Source organism: Artemia franciscana, chromosome 19, assembly GCF_032884065.1.
Source record: "Artemia franciscana chromosome 19, ASM3288406v1, whole genome shotgun sequence".
In the NCBI taxonomy this organism is placed as follows: Eukaryota; Metazoa; Arthropoda; class Branchiopoda; order Anostraca; family Artemiidae; genus Artemia; species Artemia franciscana.
Genome location: NC_088881.1, coordinates 33929090 through 33949999, shown reverse-complemented (window position 1 = coordinate 33949999; position 20910 = coordinate 33929090). Strand labels below are relative to the sequence as shown.

The 20910-nt window shown below is 34.1% G+C and overlaps 1 protein-coding gene across 1 annotated transcript in view; it reads left to right on the top strand.

Moving 5' to 3' along the window:
• The window catches only part of LOC136039595 (uncharacterized), a 210282-nt gene that overhangs the window by 169230 nt on the left and 20142 nt on the right, over window positions 1–20910 (top strand). Inside the window, exons 15-16 of the mRNA XM_065723457.1 lie at window positions 8864–8992; window positions 15807–15953. Coding sequence (XP_065579529.1) covers window positions 8864–8992; window positions 15807–15953 — 276 coding nt within the window. The remainder of the gene's footprint in view (window positions 1–8863; window positions 8993–15806; window positions 15954–20910) is intronic.

Below are 20910 nucleotides of genomic sequence, written 5' to 3'. Positions count from 1 at the left end.
CGTCTCTAACCGTTTTCGATGGAGTATATCTTCGGACATTTTCGATTTATGTTTTTCCCATAACTCTGTAGGAGCTGAAGGAGAGCAAGTTGTTAGTATGATTCCAAACAATGCACGAATTTGACTTGGAGTTTAACGTTTTGCACGCGTCATTGATGCAGCTATCCCAGTGTTGGTCATTCTCCAGTACATTCAGAGCTTGGCATGCACTACGGTAAGTGTCATGTATAGTACCGTTTACAGTTCTCAAATACTCAAAGGACATCGGACCGGGTACATTCACCAAAAGCTGGCGTAGAAAGAAGCATTCATGTTGATTGGGATGAACGGTGTAGAGTCTTCTTATTGTGGTATCTTTGAAGATGGTAGGTTGGCCGTCGACTGACTTACCCTGTTTTCGACGTTCAAATACTTTATTTTTAGTATTCCACGTGTAATATGAAGGCACTTCAGTATACAGTAGTTTTTTTTGCAAAAGAATCATTTTTTCATAACTTAAAGAAAACAGTTAACGTTGTATCAGGTGGATTCAGGGCTCTTTGTTGCACGTTGGATTCCGAAAAATAAACACGTTGACCATTTTGTAAATGTACCGCTAAGTGAACAACAGCTGGACTACGTTCATGTATCGGAAATGAAAGAATTCGCCAAACAGCTTCATTACTGCTTATGTATCTTTCAGCCTGATATTGTACGATTTCGTCGAAATCACTGATTTCGGACTGCAAGCCAAAAACTGCCATGTCACTGCCTTTGTTGACGTATTTACATATGTATTTGATTGCCTTTACGGAGTTACAGTATTCAACGTTTATGTGTGCATTAAATGTTTTTGATAATAAAGGAGAATATGGAACAACCCACTGGTTATCTACTTCGATGGTGGTACCGTTACGCTTCTTTATTATTGCTGTTTTACCGCCATCTTCAGTAGATCTTCATCTATATTGTGGGTAACCATCATTGCCAGTAATTGTGTTGGGTACTAGAAGTCGAGGATATTGCTTTGTGCACCTTCCTTTGGCCATGCATGGTGATTTTTCGTTCAGTGCACCGGAAGGTCCATGTATTTCAGCGGAAATCACATCATCAATTTCATTAGAAGTAATTTTATAATGTAGCCAGATTAGTATGTGTGCGTGTGGTAATCCTCGTTTTTGCCATTCCACTGAGTACATCCAGCATCGCACTGACCCAAACACTTTAAGTTTTACTATGTAGTTTATCAGTGATTTCAAGTTTTGCCGGAAGACACGGGCCGTAATGTCATGTCTCCCAAGATTGATAACATGTAAATGTAATAAATAAATCTGGACGACCATAGAGACGAACATACGCAATAGCATCTTGAGCATATTCATGCATATGACGGGGACTGTCAGCATATGACGAAGGTAAAATCGTTAATCTTCCAACGTTTGTGGTATTACCGTCATTTACAACTGCATCTCGCAAATGAATGTATTGTTCAGAGCGGAGCTTGGTCTGATTCAGACGGATAAATAGCAAACGTTCTGATTCAATTTTTGCATACACATCAACGATGTATTGGTGAAACAATTGACGGCATTTTAAAATATAATTGTCTTCATCCTGCCTAATCATTCGTCTATAGGAATAATAATGCATTGCGCTGTATTTCTTATTCATTTCTTTGTTAGTGGCTGGATTTATCAATTTAATATTAAAGTGATAGCCGTCGGCTCCATCCCAAAAAATGATAGGATATTGTAGGGCATCGTAGCATCGATGAGTTTCAGCAATTCTTACCAACTGAGCGTTTCGCTTATGAAGATTAATATCTCGAGGTAACTGATCACCGACCATAACGATTGCCACTTCGTCGATAGTTGGAGCATTGTATCAACGCACATGTTGGCCAGGAGGCGTTTTGTCAGCGGAAATAACAATTTTATGCGTATCAGTAGGCATCAAATCGATGGCTGTTTTGAACAGACACACTAAAGTATTATTTTTGTGGAAAAGATGTTGCAATTGGGAAACGATTGTCCTTTCAACGTCGGGAGAAATTTCGCAACGTGCATTCAATTCAGAATTTCTATCACTGATGAAGTACAGTTGTAAAAATTTATGATTCTCGCCTGAGAATGGTAGAAGGGACTCTGCTTCATGATAAATTTGCCCTTTTACTTTGAAAGTAGGCATAAATTGATCTGGATTTTCGATTTGGGCACCAAACGACGTCATTTGGAAACATGAGTTATAGTTTCTGATCTGTGATAAAAAAAACGCTTAGATCCTGACGTAGTTCCAGTAAGCAAAGTCTTCAATGGGTCTGGTGGTGCAGCCAGTAGATGAATTTTAAATTTTCCTGAGGCGCAAAACATTCCCATTGTTTCACCATTGAACTTCAAGGCCTTGCAATAGGGACAAATTTCAGACATTGTCCCGATTTGAACACATCTACTCAAGCTATAATCATCGACTGGACTGTACCTGAATGCCAGGCGATAATTTTCAGGCTGCTCTTGTGATTCCTCGGCACGTTTTTTTTGGTGATTTCTCTTTGAGACGCAAGCCTAATTTCACGCTGTTGTTGTGATTCCTCGGCACGCTTTCTTTTCTTACTTTCTCTATCAGCCGCAAGCCCGTTTTCTTGCTGTTCTTGTGATTCCTCGGCACGCTTTTTTTCCTTACTTTCTCTATCAGCCGCAAGTCTTCTGACATAGACTCTTTGAGCAGCTTCCTCGGCTGTTGCCATTTTAGGTTCTTCAGTCATTTTACAATTAAACAATTCTCTTTCAACGATCTTCTTACAATTAAAAATTTGTCTTTGAACAATTTTCTTAAATATTTATAATGACGTCATATCCTAAGCATCGTCATAACAAACATGACGACAACTAACTTCATGACGACATACAGCTCAATCCTTATAATGACGTCAGTCGATAGACAGACAAACAACTTATTTTTATATATATACTAGCTGTTGGGGTGGCGCTTCGCGCCACCCCAACACCTAGTTGGTGGGGGCGCTTCGCGCCCCCCCCAAGCCCCCCCGCGCGCGTAAGTCGTTACGCGCCATATTAGTTACGCGCCATTGTAGTTGTGTCCCTATGTCCCACCTGTGAATATAGATATATATATATATATATATATATATATATATATATATATATATATATATATATATATATATATATATATATATATATATATATATATATATATATATATATATGTTTTTAACTACGTAAAACTTGCGAATATACAACATTCTTTGCTGTCCCATTGTCTGTGCATATAAATAGATTTTCAGGTTTACCGACTCTTGAACATGCAACATATAATGGTCCATGGGAAAACAATCCGTATTCAGATCTATACCTCATGATTCTAATGATTGCCCTTGAGCTTTGTTGATGGTGATTGCTAATCGACCATTCCCTGAGTCGCCATCGTCATTTATATATCCCCCTGTGCACCCCGGCGTCCCCCTTGTAGTTATGTCCCTGTGTCCCGGTCGTCATTTATATTCCCTGTGTCCCGGTCGTCATTTGTGTCCCGGTGTTCCAGTCTGATTTCTCTTTGAGTGTCCCGGGCGTCATTTATATTCCTTGTGTCCCGGTGTCCCGGTTGTCATTTATATCCCCCTGTGCCCCCCGGCGTCCCCATTGTAGTTGTGTCCCTGTGTCCCGGTCGTCATTTATATTCCCTGTGTCCCGGTCGTCATTTGTATCCCGGTGTCCCGGTCTGTATATACATTCGTTTTTTAGTTTTGTTTTTCTCCTTTATTTTTTTCCTTTTTTCTTTTTTTTCTTTTTTAGTTTATTTAGATTTTTAGATTTTTTAGTTTTTTTATTAGTTTTTAGTTTTTTTGTAGTTTTTACCATTTTTTTTGTTTTTTTAGTTTTTTTTTTTACTTATGTCCTGGTCGTCATTTATACTCCCTGTGTCCCGGTCGTCATTTGTGTCTCGGTGCTTTGTTGATTGCTAATTTACATTATATTTATATTTATATTTTTTATATTTATTAATATTTTTTTAGTTTTCTTTTTCTCTTATTTTTCAGTTTTTTCCTTTTTTTTAGTTCTTTCTTTTTTAGTTTTTAGTTTTTTTTTGTTTTTTACCTTTTTTTAATTTTTTAGTTTTTTTAGTGTTTTAGCTTTTTTAGTTTTTTTATTAGTTTTTAGTTTTTTTTTTAGTTTTTGCCTTTTTTTAGTTTTTTCAGTTTTTTTAGTTTTTAGTTTTTTACCTTTTTTTAGTTTTTTTAGTTTTTTAGCTTTTTTAGTTTTTTTTCTTTTTAGTTTTTTTTGTAGTTTTTACCTTTTTTAGTTTTTTTTCTTCTTTTGTATTAGTGTGAAATAATTCAGACGTCATATGCGGACAAACACGACGTCACTCGACAGACAGACAGACAGACATAACCCACAAACAACTTATTTTTATATATATTTATTCATATTTTTTTAGTTTTCTTTTTCTCTTTTATTTTTCAGTTTTTTCCTTTTTTTTAGTTTTTTTCTTTTTTAGTTTTTAGTTTTTTTTAGTTTTTTACCTTTTTTTAGTTTTTTTTAGTTTTTTTAGTTTTTTAGCTTTTTTAGTTTTTTTATTAGTTTTATTTTTTTTGTAGTTTTTGCCTTTTTTTATTTTTTTCAGTTTTTTTTTAGTTATTAGATTTTTACCTTTTTTTAGTTTTTTTTAGTTTTTTAGCTTTTTTAGTTTTTTTTTCTTTTTAGTTTTTTTTGTAGTTTTTACCTTTTTTAGTTTTTTCTTCTTTTGTATTAGTGTGAAATAATTTAGTGTGACGTCACCTGATCCACAGATCCACACACAGACAACTTATTTTTATATATATAGACTAGCTGTTGGGGTGGCGCTTCGCGCCACCCCAACACCTAGTTGGTGGGGGCGCTTCGCGCCCCCCCAAGCCCCCCCGCGCGCGTAAGTCGTTACGCGCCATATTAGTTACGCGCCATTGTAGTTGTGTCCCTATGTCCCACCTGTGAATATAGATATATATATATATATATATATATATATATATATATATATATATATATATATATATATATATATATATATATATATATATATATATATATATATATATATATATATATATATATATATATATATATATATATATATATATATATATATATATATATATATATATATATATATATATGTTTTTAACTACGTAAAACTTGCGAATATACAACATTCTTTGCTGTCCCATTGTCTGTGCATATAAATAGATTTTCAGGTTTACCGACTCTTGAACATGCAACATATAATGGTCCATGGGAAAACAATCCGTATTCAGATCTATACCTCATGATTCTAATGATTGCCCTTGAGCTTTGTTGATGGTGATTGCTAATCGACCATTCCCTGAGTCGCCATCGTCATTTATATATCCCCCTGTGCACCCCGGCGTCCCCTTTGTAGTTATGTCCCTGTGTCCCGGTCGTCATTTATATTCCCTGTGTCCCGGTCGTCATTTTTGTCCCGGTGTTCCAGTCTGTGATTTCTCTTTGAGTGTCCCGGGCGTCATTTATATTCCTTGTGTCCCGGTGTCCCGGTCGTCATTTATATCCCCCTGTGCCCCCCGGCGTCCCCATTGTAGTTGTGTCCCTGTGTCCCGGTCGTCATTTATATTCCCTGTGTCCCGGTCGTCATTTGTATCCCGGTGTCCCGGTCTGTATATACATTCGTTTTTTAGTTTTGTTTTTCTCCTTTATTTTTTTCCTTTTTTCTTTTTTTTCTTTTTTAGTTTATTTAGATTTTTAGATTTTTTAGTTTTTTTATTAGTTTTTAGTTTTTTTGTAGTTTTTACCATTTTTTTAGTTTTTTTAGTTTTTTTTTTTACTTATGTCCTGGTCGTCATTTATACTCCCTGTGTCCCGGTCGTCATTTGTGTCTCGGTGCTTTGTTGATTGCTAATTTATATTATATTTATATTTATATTTTTTATATTTATTAATATTTTTTTAGTTTTCTTTTTCTCTTATTTTTCAGTTTTTTCCTTTGTTTTAGTTTTTCTTTTTTAGTTTTTAGTTTTTTTTTGTTTTTTACCTTTTTTTAGTTTTTTTAGTTTTTTTAGTTTTTTAGCTTTTTTAGTTTTTTTATTAGTTTTTAGTTGTTTTTTTTAGTTTTTGCCTTTTTTTAGTTTTTTCAGTTTTTTTTAGTTTTTAGTTTTTTACCTTTTTTTAGTTTTTTTAGTTTTTTAGCTTTTTTAGTTTTTTTTTTCTTTTTAGTTTTTTTTTGTAGTTTTTACCTTTTTTAGTTTTTTTTTCTTCTTTTGTATTAGTGTGAAATAATTCAGACGTCATATGCGGACAAACACGACGTCACTCGACAGACAGACAGACAGACATAACCCACAAACAACTTATTTTTATATATATTTATTCATATTTTTTTAGTTTTCTTTTTCTCTTTTATTTTTCAGTTTTTTCCTTTTTTTTAGTTTTTTTCTTTTTTAGTTTTTAGTTTTTTTTAGTTTTTTACCTTTTTTTAGTTTTTTTTAGTTTTTTTTAGTTTTTTAGTTTTTTAGTTTTTTTATTAGTTTTTATTTTTTTTGTAGTTTTTGCCTTTTTTTATTTTTTTTCAGTTTTTTTTTAGTTATTAGATTTTTACCTTTTTTTAGTTTTTTTTTAGTTTTTTAGCTTTTTTAGTTTTTTTTTCTTTTTAGTTTTTTTTGTAGTTTTTACCTTTTTTAGTTTTTTTCTTCTTTTGTATTAGTGTGAAATAATTTAGTGTGACGTCACCTGATCCACAGATCCACAGATCCACACACAGACAACTTATTTTTATATATATAGATATACTAGCTGTTAGGGTGGCGCTTCGCGCCACCCCAACACCTAGTTGGTGGGGGCGCTTCGCGCTCCCCCCAAGCCCCCCCGCGCGCGTAATTCGTTACGCGCTATATTAGTTACGCGCCATTGTAGTTGTGTCCCTGTGTCCCACCTGTGAATATAGATAGATATATATATATATGTTTTTAACTACGTAAAACTTGCGAATATACAACATTCTTGGCTGTCCCATTGTCTGTGGATATAAATAGATTGTCAGGTTTACCGACTCTTGAACATGCAACATATAATTGTCCATGGGAAAAACAATCTGTATTCAGATCTATACCTCATTATTCTAATGATTGCCCTTGAGCTTTGTTGATGGTTATTGCTAATCGAACATTCCCTGTGTCCCCGCTGTCATTTATATATCCCCCTGTGCCCCCCGGCGTCCCCGTTGTTGTTGCTTCCCTGTGTCCTGGTCGTCATTTGTGTCCCGGTGTCCCAGTCTGTAATTTCTCTTTGAGTGTCGCGGTCGTCATTTATATTCCCTGTGTCCCGATGTCCCGGTCGTCATTTTTGTCCCGGTCGTCATTTGTGTTCCGGTGTCCCGGTCTGTAATTTCTCTTTGAGTGTCCTAGTCGTCATTTATACTCCCTGTGTCCCCGTCGTCATTTGTGTCCCGGTGCTTTGTTGATGGTGATTGCTAACCGAACATTCCTTGTGTCCTGGACGCTTTCTCTTTGAGTGTCCCGGTCGTCATTTATATTCCCTATGTCCCGGTGTCCCGGTCGTCATTTGTGTCCCGATGTCCCGGTTCGTAATTTCGTCAGTCGGCAAACATGTGTGTCCCGGTGTCCCGGTCGTCATTTTTGTCCCGGTCGTCATTTGTGTTCCGGTGTCCTGGTCTGTAATTTCTCTTTGAGTGTCCTGGTCGTCATTTATACTCCCTGTGTCCCGGTCGTCATTTGTGTCCCGGTGCTTTGTTGATGGTGATTGCTAACCGAACATTCCTTGTGTCCCGGTCGCTTTCTCTTTGAGTGTCCCGGTCGCCATTTATATTCCCTATTTCCCGGTGTCCCAGTCGTCATTTGTGTCCCGATGTCCCGGTCTGTAATTTCGTCAGTCGACAAACATGACGTCAATCGACACACAAACATGACGTCACTCGACACACACACACAGACAACTTATTTTTATATATATAGATAGATTTTATAGGTAGGGTGCTGTAACTTCTTCAACAGGAGTTATATGCTAAATCTGATGTCAAGATCCCAAATCTTTTTTTTAGGTATTTTTTTTCTTTTAAATTATGCAAATTTTTCAGACTTTCAGCCTTTCTCGGTAATTTCAAACCTGATGGATTTTATATATTTGGGATTACCACAAGATGTCAACGTTTTAATGCATTATTGAAATTATTTTTGTCTTAGTTTTTGTTGGTAATAGCATGATTCACTCTTTACTAATCGTTTGTTACCAAAGATAGCATTAACAGTTACATCTTGTTTTAATGTAATAACGACGGTTATTAAGAGTCAGAATGGCCTATCCGCCCCCTAATTCCTCCGCCCTCAAAACTATTCTTACCGTAAAACTACCCTTTCCCCATCCCATGTTATAAGTTTAGTGAATTATAGATCTCCAGCTGAAGGGAGGTAAAGGAGGAGGTCAGAATTTCACCCTCCTCTCCATCTATTTTTATCAGAAAGCTCACTGGAAATAAAAGATACGGGCGTAAAATTAAGTTTTCTGAGGCCTATGAGAGGCACGCACCTCCCACTGGACCAGTAATCCATTCCATTGGTTGTGTCGCCTATTTTTCTGTTTATTCTAGAAATGTTTTCCCCCCTTTTTTATTGAAACTATGACTATCATTATACCGGTCTTTAATAACGATTTATTGGCTATTTAAAGTTTTCTAGATTTTGAAAAACTTTAAGTTAAGGACGAAAAATTTATACCGATATTCTCCCTCTTATTTGCTCTATCTATTCCAGTAATTTCTTCAAATTTTTTCTCTTGTCATGTTGTCTAGAGTATCTAAAATATGCTATTTGTCTTTCTTAACCATTTTGCGTTTTCAGGAAAAAATTCCAACCAACTTGAATCCAGAACCGGTAGTTCGTTTCACTAGAAATGTTCCTATCACTGCTAAATCAGGCTTTACTACAGAGAGTCGAGTATTGCCCGTTTCAAATGTAACACTAATCAAGGTAACAAATACACCTTATTGAGCAGCAACGGTTTCAGGAGAGGGAAAGAGGGGGCGCTTGCCCCAGGTGCAGAGATTTCAGGGGTGCAAAATTTCAAGTAAATAATCTAATGGTTATAATCATTTTGCAATTTTCTTTTAGTTTTATTTTTATTAAAATAAAGTAGAGGGGGTAGTTAATAAATGAGAATAATCAGTAAATTATAATTAATTAGTAAAATAAAAATAAACTAGAAAATTCAACAATAATAATTCGAATAACTAGCTGAAAATAATTAATAAATGTTGAATAATCTAATTAATAAAGTAAGAAAAATTAAAACATAAATTTATTAATAAATTAAAAATGATTTTGTTAATAAATGAAAATTTTGTTAATATTTGGCCTAACAATTTTGTGGGAGTCAGGGGGGGGGGGCTTATCAAGATTTTGTCACGGGGGCAAGAGAGGTCAGAACCGCCACAGTTTTTATATATCAGAGAAAAGTGTATTTTCTTAACCTTGGGGATATCATATGTTTTAATAATTTATCTCATGCCTTATCTAAAAATGTATCTTAGATGTTATCATACTGAAAAAATATGATTTTCTCAGTTGATTCTTTTGGTTGTTTGTTGTTTTAGATTTTTTCTTTTGGTTGTTTGTTGTTTTGGATTTTTCTTTTGGCTGTTCATTGTTTTGAATTTTTCTTTTGGTTGTTTGTTGTTTTGGATTTTTTGTTTGGTTTTTTTATTGAAGAGTGAAAATAAATAATTTTGTTTCTGCGTAAAAAATTCAAACAATAACAATCTCTTTATTCCCAAAGTACACCTTCAAAGGAAATCTGCGCTCTCTTTAGCGGTTTTGGGCCCTTGCGCTTTTAGCTTTTTTTGCTGATTTTTCAACCATGCTTCATTTTTCCAAACTGGCGCCCGCTGTGACCAAAAACTGCATAAATGTGTATGGGGATATTTTTCATCAAAAATTGGATTCCAAACTTTTACTAATTTTAAGATATATATGTTTGTTTTTAAGTTTCTACTCAATTAATTTAAACAGTCAGATTTCATTTTCAATATGCTTGGTAATTTAAAGTTAGACTTTCCTTACTTTTAATTTTCCTTACTTGACCTTACCTTACTTTACTTTTCCGTACTTTTCCTTCCTTTCCTTACTTTACAAAAGATACATCAGTATCCTACCATCAATTGTGACAGTGAATTGGACGAAGCCGCGCCCAGAAACTCTAGAGAGTGCCACTCAAGTGTCCTTTCACGCGCTGATAAGAAAAAAAAATGAATCTATTCAGAAATGGTAAACTGGATGAAGCTAATAATCTAAGAAAAGCTGCCCGATCCTACTCCAAGGAAAAGGTCAAACAATTGATAACCAATAGACCAAAAAATTGGTATTCCGGGGCAAAAAAAGTTTTGTGGAAGAAGTCTAGACTAGCTTGATTTTAACCTACCTGAATCCCTAGAAATTACTGCTAATAATCTTAACAAATTCCTTGCTTCTATCGTCCAGAGCCTTCCGGCATTGTCTTGTCAATTACCTACTGATGTTTTCTCACCTATTTTCCCCTCCATATCCCCGTCTGAGATTGAAAGTAGAATTGGGAAACTACTAAAAACAAGTGTCTGCCCTTTGGATATCCCGTTTCCTCTTATCAGTGCTTTCAGTGACTTTCTCTCAAAGGCCTTGGCTGTTATTTCCAATGAGATTACTGAGTCTGGCCAATATCCGCAAATTTGGAAACAGGGTTTCATAACCCCTTGAAAAAGAAAAACGGAAAACCTGGTTTTGAAGATGTTCGTCCTATTTCACTCACTCCTATATTCTCTAAACTAAGTAAAGGATTTATGGCAGATTGGTTAAAGGAGAAAATCCTACCTTTTACTGACCTGTGACAATTTGGGGACATCAAATCCACTTCTAATTTCCATTACCTTGTTTTTCTTATTGACTCAATTGGGAAATAGTCGAAAAACCTAATTGCTGGCTAAGTTTAATTTCTATTGACTTATAAAAATCGTTTGATCTTGTTAACCACAACATTTTAGTTGAGAAACTTGTAATGATTTCAATATTGATTCTTTCCTGGTTAAATTGGTTGCCTCCTTTTTATCAAATAGATCACAGGTAGTCATCAGAATCATTATTCCAGTCCCCTCCCTGTCCACAATGGATTATCCCTAGGTACTCTCCTAGTTCACCCCCTTTTTCTGCTATGATAAATTGCCTCGCTAAGGAATTTCCCGACAGATGGAAATTTTTCTATGACCTAACGGTTGTTGAAAACCTGCTACAGAAACTTAGTAAGCAATTCTATGAGTATCATCAATATGACGCTGCGATCTTAGACGTGAAAGTAAACCCCTATAACCTATTGCCGATATCTATATGCCGATATGCTTCTTAAAACCTCACCCCTTTTCCTCAACCCTTTCCCCCCAGATATTTCTGTGTCTTTCTTACTTTACTTACTTAATTACTTGGGTTTACAATTTCCTCTAATTTAAAATGGGATATCCACGTTAAAGATATTGTCCATAGAGCTAATGCGTCCATGTCTCTCCTTAAGCTCTTGAATAAATTTAACATCCCTCCATCCCATTCTTTAAGGATCTTTACTTCCTTTTTTCCGCCCGCATCTGGAATATGTTTATCCAGTTTGGCATCCTGGCATCTCCCATGACGAATAAAAAAAAATTGAATCCATTCAAAAAAGAACCCTACAAATAATTTTTAAAAGAGCTAAGGTACAATGCTCACTCCTTCTAAAAAAGGCCAAGCTGGAAACTCTTTAGCATAGGAGAAGAAAGTTGTGCCTCCGTTTTGCAAAAAATGCAATAATAAACCTTTGTAAACCTTTGCACGGAAAACATTGCCCCCAAAAGACAGTCCCCATCAAGACACCGCCTGCCACGTACTGTTTCCGAACCCATTCCTGTATTGTCCCCCATTCGTTGGTTTACCTCCAGGTATGAAAAAACTTTTGTCCCCTTTATTACTGATAAAATAAGTCGCTAGTTTTCCTTTTTTTTTTTTTTGGTACTGGTGATACCCAAGTTTTACGTTTTTTTTTTTCTTTTGTTCCCTCCCCCTTGTTTATATGTTCTCTTTTAAACTTTTTCATCGCTAATTTTATCTCACTCTTTTAATTTTTGTTTTAGTTTTTACCTTATTAACTTTCTGATATTTTGCCGCTTAATTCTCTTTTTTTTTACTAATGGATAGCTTTGCCTTTTTGTTTTATTTTTTTTTTTTGCATTGTTTTGCCAGGTCTTTAGTTGCTGTGCTATTTTTATGACTTTTTCTTATTTTTTTGGTTTTGTGACTCCGAAATGAGAATTCGGTCCTTCTAGGCATGTGATATATATTTTTTGCAATTAACTATCTTACCTTCCCCAGGGCCCCCCGACAGGGCCCTTCCTGACATCGAGAAACCTACACAGCTTTATTTTGTTTTTGTCCTCAAACGGTTGTGTGTTGCGAAGAGTTTGTAGCAATGTTAGTAGTTGCAATCAGGTATGTACGCCGGAATTTCTCTTGGAGGGAGGGGGTTTAATAACGGAAAGGTTATCTTAGATAATTTTTATAAAAAGTCCTCGCAAAATCGAGAAATTTCATAATCTCTCTGAGCAGCTCTATACTTCACGAACATGAAACATAAGGAATAGTAAATTGATTTCTTGAATACTATCTTTGTCTTTCTTTCTTATCTTTGTCTTTCTTTCTTGTCTTTGTCTTTCTTTCTTGTCTTTGTCTTTCTTGATTTTGTAGCAGGAACGCTTTCCACATTTTTTATCAGTTTTTATCAGTTATATTTTTTTTTCAGTTAAATTTTTTTTTTCACCACATTTTTTTTTATCAGTTTATTAAAGCAGAGGCTAATCAAAGGAATTTTTTTCTTGAAGCTAGATAAATTGAAGATAAGGCATTCCTATAATAGGGTTTATTGACCCTATTATTTACCCTAAATTATAGGCTTCATTGCAATTGCATGCTGGAGACGTTTTGTGAGAATAGAAACCACACATTACTCTGAGAATTTGTAAAATTGGGACTGATTGTGATGCCCTGTCCTGACCATGGGTGTGTATTATCAACAAGGCCAGATAAAAGGTGATTGAGCCCAATCGGGCCCTGAATTTGTAAGGGCCCTTCGCTACCATCAAAATGAATGTTTTTTTTTATTTAAAGCGTTATTATTTTTTAATAATAAAGCAAATTCTATTTCACAATGGGGGGACATAAAATTACATTTATTTTAAGTTTACATCGCTGAATCAGATTTATAAATGTACAGGTATACTTTGTAATATAGGAAACTGATAACCGTAACAGTTCATGTCAAATTTATTTAATGTAATCGGGATAGTCCTATATTAGAGAGATTTTGCACTACATACTTGAACCACTTTACGTTCTTAAATTACTATACAAGTATGTTTATTTCAATATTGAATATATGAAAAGGGCCCTGCGGAAAATATCCAATTGGGCCCCGCATCTTTATAATCAGGTCCGGATTATCAGTAAGGGGAAGGAGTAAAGGGTTTGGTGGTTTCAGTTTTTTTAATATCTGATTACAATACCATTTTACCTGCATCTCAAAGTTTAATATATACACCTCTTATAGGTTATACAATAAAATAGTTTATTAATGCCGGGATCGCAGAGCATGAAAAGATTAGGTGGAAAGGAAAAAGGTCAACTAAAAAAAAGGGCAGATATAAAAAAAAATATAATAATTTTACATAAATATGGAGAAGAAAGAAAAGTAAGACGAATATTGCAAAATTCTGAAAAGCTCACAAATTAATATATTTAATCTCTTAATCTCTCTAATCTCAATCTTAATCTCTTTAATCTCAGTTTTTTTAATCTCTGATTACAATACCACTTTACCTGTATCTCTAAGTTTAATATATAAACCTCTTACAGGCTATATAAATTGAATAGTTTATTAATGCCGGGGTGTCTTTACATGAAAAGATTAAGCGGAAAGAAAAAAAGGGAACTAAAAAAAAGGGCAGATATATAAAAAAAAAATTTACCTAAATATGGAGAAGAAAGAAAGTAAGACGAATATTGCAAGATTCTGAAAAGCTCACAAATTAATATATTGTTTCTTTTATTACATATCTAATATTGTTTTTTTGTTAAATATTATTATTTATTAATTACTATTAACATTAAATATTAAATTATTATTAAATTATATTATTTTTATTGATATTAATAAGTTAAATATTATCAATCTTATTTGCTAAATAAAGCCATATTTGTGAATGAATTACGTTGAGAATTGCGTATATAAATATGCAATATGTATTGCTTACATATTATTACTTTTATAAAGTTCTCATATTATTTTTTTATCAAATATTTTTGACTTTGCTATTACTATTTATATTGATAAGTTAAATATTATCATTCGTTAAGTAAAGCCAAATATATGTATGAATTACGTTGAGAATTGCAGAGCATTGCAGACTAGATTTTATAAAAAATCTTTTTGTATTGGTAAGATGTTTGCGAATTTGTTGCCTATATTTTACTATATTATTATTATTATTATTATTATTATTATTATATTATTATTCCTACTATATTTCATATATACTATACACTATAAAACTTAGACTTAATTATATACTATATATATACTATATAGTATATATACTATATACTATATTCCTACTATATTTATTATTCCTATATATTACTGTTTCGTTTGTTTCCATGACTTAATGTAAACGTGACGTCACGCTGTACGTTCAGTACCCAACTTGGCTTCAGTCATCAGTATTGAATCTTTTAAGTGTCTTTCGATTACTCCGCAAAAATATCCAGAACTTCAGAAAAAGTATACAAAAGATATTGATTTGTTTATCTTAATGAAGCCATATCCGTATTTATTATCTTTGAAAAATACCTGGAAATTAAGACAAGTATTCAAAGAACATTTATCCAATAGCCAAATTTGCTTGAGAATTCGAAAAAGGAAAATGGGCTTTTATTTGGCACAAACACAGATATAAAATTTTTGATTGGATCAGACCCATCTTCATTTTTCATATTCTCAGAAAAAAAAAAATAATAAAAAAAGATAATAGAAAATTCAGAAGCACCCAAAGAAGATATATCCAATCGCCAAATTGGCCTGAAAACATTTTCTTTGGCACAAATATACATAGATATGGAGCTCTTATTTGAATCTAACCATCTCCATTTTTATCATTATGATCTTCAGAAAAATGAAATTAAGAAAAGAATTTTTTTCAACTAAAATTAAGGAGCAATAATGAAACTTAAAACGAATAAAAATTGGTCTGTATATGTCGATTAGTCTGTCCTGTCCCTTCCTAATCTCTCACTCTCTACGCTAAAGTCTTGAAGTTCTTTGAAAGTGCTTCTTATTTGAATTCAACAGGCTTTATTTAGGATTAGGACAATAAGTATAACTTGAGCATCAAAGTGAGGGTTGAGGAAAAGAAAGCACCCCTCGTAAACAGATTGATTTATGTTCGTTTTAAGTTTTAACGTTTCTCCTTACTTTCAGTCCAAAAAAATGTTTTTTATTTGGTTTCTGACCGTTCTAACTTTCCGTCTTTCTCTCTTCCTCTCCCCTTCTTTCTCTGTCTTAAACTCTCTATTTCTCCCTTAACAGGTAGTGTATAGCCTTTTTGAAAAGAAAGTTTTATGAAGTGCATTCTAGTTTTGATTTCCTAATTTAACAGCATTGCGCTTTCTAATCTTGCTTTTGTGTTCTTTTTTAAATTTTTAAGAGAGTTTTCTAACTCTAATCTAAACTACCTTATTCTAGGTTCCTATAACTCAGCAACAAATTCACCAAATGCATTCAAATCCATCACAGTCTGTTAGTCAATTTGGAATTCAAGTTTGCCCGGGTCCTTCCACTCCTTCCTACTCGTCAAAGAAGAGTCAGTCTTTTGAAAAGGACCCTTACGAGGTAAGAACTTAATTCTATTTATCATCCCGCTTTCTTTCAGCTCTTTATCCGAGTTTTATTTGGTTTTTACATTCTTTTTTTATTCTTTTTGTTTTCCTTTTCATGTTTTCTTAGTGTTCTTGTTTAGCTATCTATTTCAGTCCACTGCTGTAGTTGCCTTTCGATTGCTCGTACGATAAGGAATGGTATATATTGTATTAGAACTACAAAAGACTGTTATGTCTTTGGTCACTTTCTCTACAGGCAGTAGCAGTAGGTATTAGTTGTATAGCCATTTGCCGTCCTCAGCCAAAAAGAGGATATAATGAAAAGTCAGGAGTAAGAAAAGTTAAACATCAGAGTGGGTTTCCTTAGAGCTGGACCTTCCCAATAGGACTCCCCAATGCTAACGATAGAGAATCAGAGTATTATTAGTTTGTATACAGTTTATTCGTCTTCGCCTGAGGTGGGAAGTGTCATAAAGAAAGATTTAAAAGAAATAGGAACTTCCTGAGAGGGTGTAAAGAGGGAGGTTTTGAATAGATTGGGATGGAGGAGGAGCGTGTGTAGCTGTGCTGGCCTCAGGCGGCTTCGTGCTGCGGTGAGTTGTTAGTATTAGTAGTTGTAGTAGTAGTATTCATGATTTTTTCATAATAAAAATAGTTGAGCTGATCAAAAATTCTGGTTTTTCTAATTTTTTTTTTTTTTTTTTTTTACTTTTACTTCGGCTATGACCCCTATGTGTATGAAAACATACTTCTCATTAAATTATACCCCTTTCCTCTGTCCCAAACGATTTTCATATTTTTTGCCAGGAATTCAGACTTACATTATTTATGAAAAGTAACCTGCAATGTTTTTTACCATTGTTTCTTTCTTATTGGGGAAGATTTGACTTGCGTATTGAGGAATAAAAACTTGGATTTTACCCTTAAAATACTGCTTCTAGAAAACGGGTGACAGTATTCAAGCTCCTTTAGTGTACGTTTATGGAATAGTTTTAATAGTTATTTGTTTTGAGGTTTTCAGTATTTTTGTTCCTTTTTGCTGTTTTTGATTACTGGTTACGTCTCCGAGGAATTCATATGTAATAGTTTCTTTCTCAATATCCTCATTTCTTATTCCCGCAGAAATCTTCGTCGTATAACTTTTTTTTTAGTATCGTACGGGGCTCAATACACACACCACTCCAAATGGTTGCTTCGACACAAATCAGTCTGATCTATTATCAGGATTTTTTTTAAAGGGGTATTTGGCACTGAAGTGAATAGATTACTGGGTAAAAATAATTTACCTGGGTAAATGATTAGTAAAAATGCTGGATGCATTGAAAATGTTTAAAGTAGAATAGCCAAAGCACAGGTTTTTTTTTATATTTGAATTCTTTAGAGAATAGGAAGAGAAGTCTGTGGTAGTGGTGGTTCTGGCCTCGCCAGTTTCTCTTCCTAGTTTCTCAAAAATTTTAACTCCACATTTAAAAAAAAAAATCCTGCCAACATAGTAATTGCCATAGTCACATGGTATTTGATAAACCCCTCTTTGGTGAATAACTGGGGTTTTATCTTTACCGGAGTTTAAGAAATGTAAGATTTTAAAATTATTACTGAAAAATATATACAGATTATTTTTTGTGCAAACATTTTTTAATTTTTGTTGTGATTTTTGGGATGGACGGAAGATAGATTAGTCTGATCCAACATACGACTCTCCGAGAATACTTGAATCGTGTTTTCGTGTAATAATTGTGTTGTTTTTTTTTGGGGGGGGGGAGGGTCATTTAAAACGGTCAAACTCGATGGTTATCTTTTTTCTCTTTTGTTCCCTCCCCTTGTTTATATGTTCTCTTTTAAACTTTTGCAACGCTAATTTTATCTCACTCTTTTTGAGTTTTGTTTTAGTTTTAACTTAATAACTTTCTGATATTTTGCCGCTTAATTTTCCTTTTTTTTTTACTAATGAATGGCTTTGCCTTTTTGTTGTTTTTGGCATTGTTTAACCAGGTTTTTAGTTGTTGTGCTATTTTTATGATTTTATTTTTCATTTTTTTGGTTTTGTGACTCCAAAATGCGGATTCGGTCCTTCTAGGCATGTGATAATTTTTTGAAATTAAATTTCTTACCTTCCCCAGGGTCCCCCGACAGGGCCCTTCCTGACAAATATTGTCGAGAAATCTACACAGCTTTATGTAATTTTTGTCCTCAGACGGTTGTGTGTTGCGAAGAGTTTGTAGTAGTGTTAGTAGTTGCAATCAAGTATGTACGCCGGAATTTCTCTTGGAGGGAGGGGGATTAATAACGGAAAGGTTTATTTTAGATAATTTTAAAACGGTATAAAGTCATTTAAAACGGTCAAACTCGATGGTTATTTTTTTTCAGAGTAAGAATACCAACTCTAAAGAGATCTATGATCCGAATTAAAAGTAGAATCATGGGCATGGGAGAATAATATTATGGTATACCTTGAATATCTTTTCGTTTAGACATCTGACATCAGAGCATTAATACCACAGACAGTTGGATCTTGGACAGATCACGATCATCTGGGTCGTTATGTAGAAAAAAACTGCAATGAAGGTAGAAGAATATTACGGTTTCCATGGAATTCCTCCCTTGAAGACGTCCGGTGTCGGTATATCAATGCTACAGATAGCTACATACATGGTGGACAGATCACAATCATTCTAGTCGTGACGTTTAAAAACCACTTTAATAACGGGAGAAGAATGTTATGGTGTTCCGTGGATTTCCTCACTTTAAGAAATCTGATACGAGACGATCAATGCCACGGACTGTTACGTGCCCCAAGCACAGGTCACCATTACCCTAACGTCATGGGTAAAAAAGCCTAATGATGGGAGAAGATTGCAATGGTTTTCGATGGACTTCCTCTCTTTTAGACATCCGACATCAGAGTGTCAATACCACAGATAAATACATGTACCTTGGACAGATAAGAATAATTCTTGTCCTGATGTCTAATAAATCTTAATGACGAGAGAAGATTGTTTTGGTTTTCCACTAACTTCCTCCCTTGAAGACAGCCGCCATCAGAAAATCAATACCGCAGATTGTTACCTACACTATGGACAGAGCAACATCATTCTACTCGTCACCTTTAAAAATACCCTAATGATTCGAGAAGAATGGTGTGGTATTCCGTGGACTTCCCCCTTGAAGACATCCGGCATCAGACAATCAATGCCACAGACTGTTAAATGCCTCACGAACAGGTCACCTTCATCCTGGATGTAATGTTTAAAAACGAACCTAATTGCGGGTGAGAAATTCCATACTCTTCTGTGGACTTCCTTTCTTTTTGGTATTCGACATCAGAGATGCAATGCCACAGACTGGGCACCATCACCATGGATGTGGTCTTTAAAAAAGACAATGATGGAAGACGAATACTATGGGATTCCTTGGGCTTCTTCTTTTGTTACTTGCTTAACTAGGCACACACTGAAGAATTTTACAGAATATTGTCATTATTTATGAGGTACAGATTGAACTACCCGGCAGAGTAAAAATCATATCTCACTGTTTGAATTGGTTAAGTGGAAACTTACACAACAATATGTACTGTAGAAAATTAGGAAAAATCGGGAATGCAATTTTTAACGATAAAAGAACTCCATTAATGCTCGTGCAGTTTTCGCTTGTAATGGCCACCACAAAAAGAAAATAGAATAAAAAAAATAATAAAAAATAAATAAATAAACTAATGAAAATCAGCAAAAAAAAGGGCCAAACTACATGGTAACAAACAGCTTAAGAAGGTACATTTTTCTTTTGAAAATGTAGTATGTCTGAGAATAAAGAGATTAATAATTTTTGAATTTTTACGCTTGCACAGTGCTGTAAATTTTAACTATATGTGGCATTTGTGGCATTTTGAGTATATGTGGCATTTTGAGTATATGTGGCATTTTGAGTATGTAACACTGTTCAATTAACTTGCTAATTTGAAACAACCAAAAGAAAAAAACCTAAAATTCGTGGCCTAAGACAAGTCCAAGGAGCCGAAAATAATTTTGTTTTGGGTATCTTTGTATGGAACTTTAAGGATTCTGTTCGAGAACGGATGAGAGCACAAATATAGGGGGAAGTTGTTTTAATATATTTATACCTATACATTATTTTGCTTTGGAATATTATTCCTTCTGACTACGCCTCCTGTCTTTTGTATGATTTATCCCAGTTGAATATTTTTGTCATTTTGACGCCAGAGCATCTTTCATTATCTGTCAAATTGACTTTTACATAGTGTTAATATTTTGACAAAAAACCTGACAGTCTAGTCTCATTAGGCACTAGGTCTTTACCAGCTGTGTAAGATGTTGAGATATGTTGGTTTAAAATTCAAGAGTAAAATAAATTATGTTTTTCTCTTCTCCTTCTTCCCCTATCGCACACTCAAGCTTTTGCAACCATTGAATTTGAAATTCTTTTGCTATCTAAATCTATCTGAAAAATGTTAGGAGCAACTCTATACAAAAAAAAAGAAAAAGAAAAATACTCATGAAGTTACGATATGAACATCATAGGTATTATTTCCGATTTACGATGTGCATAGAAAAACAATCTATTTTCTAATTTTTGCTCTTAAAAAGTTTTGTTAAAATGTGTTTGATTTATATCCAGCAGTAACTGGAACTTGAGTACATGTCTTCAGCTATTTGTGTTTGCTTGGTTAGAGTAAACTGAGAAAATAGTAAAGCTAGGTTTATAAACTTTTTTGTAAAACTGCTATTAAATTTAGATAAATTAATTATCCCATCGCTAAAGTTTCAGGCAAAGTAGTTGAACTGGTATCCGACAATTAAGTATCCGGAAACAGAATCCATGTCTTCAACAATTCTGTCCGTATGCTTAGGTAGAGTTTGTTGTAAAACTATGGAAGCTAGAATTTTTTTTTTTTTTAGTAAGAAGTTTTTTCACAATGCAAGGATCTAATTATCCCTTCGACGAATTCTCGGGGA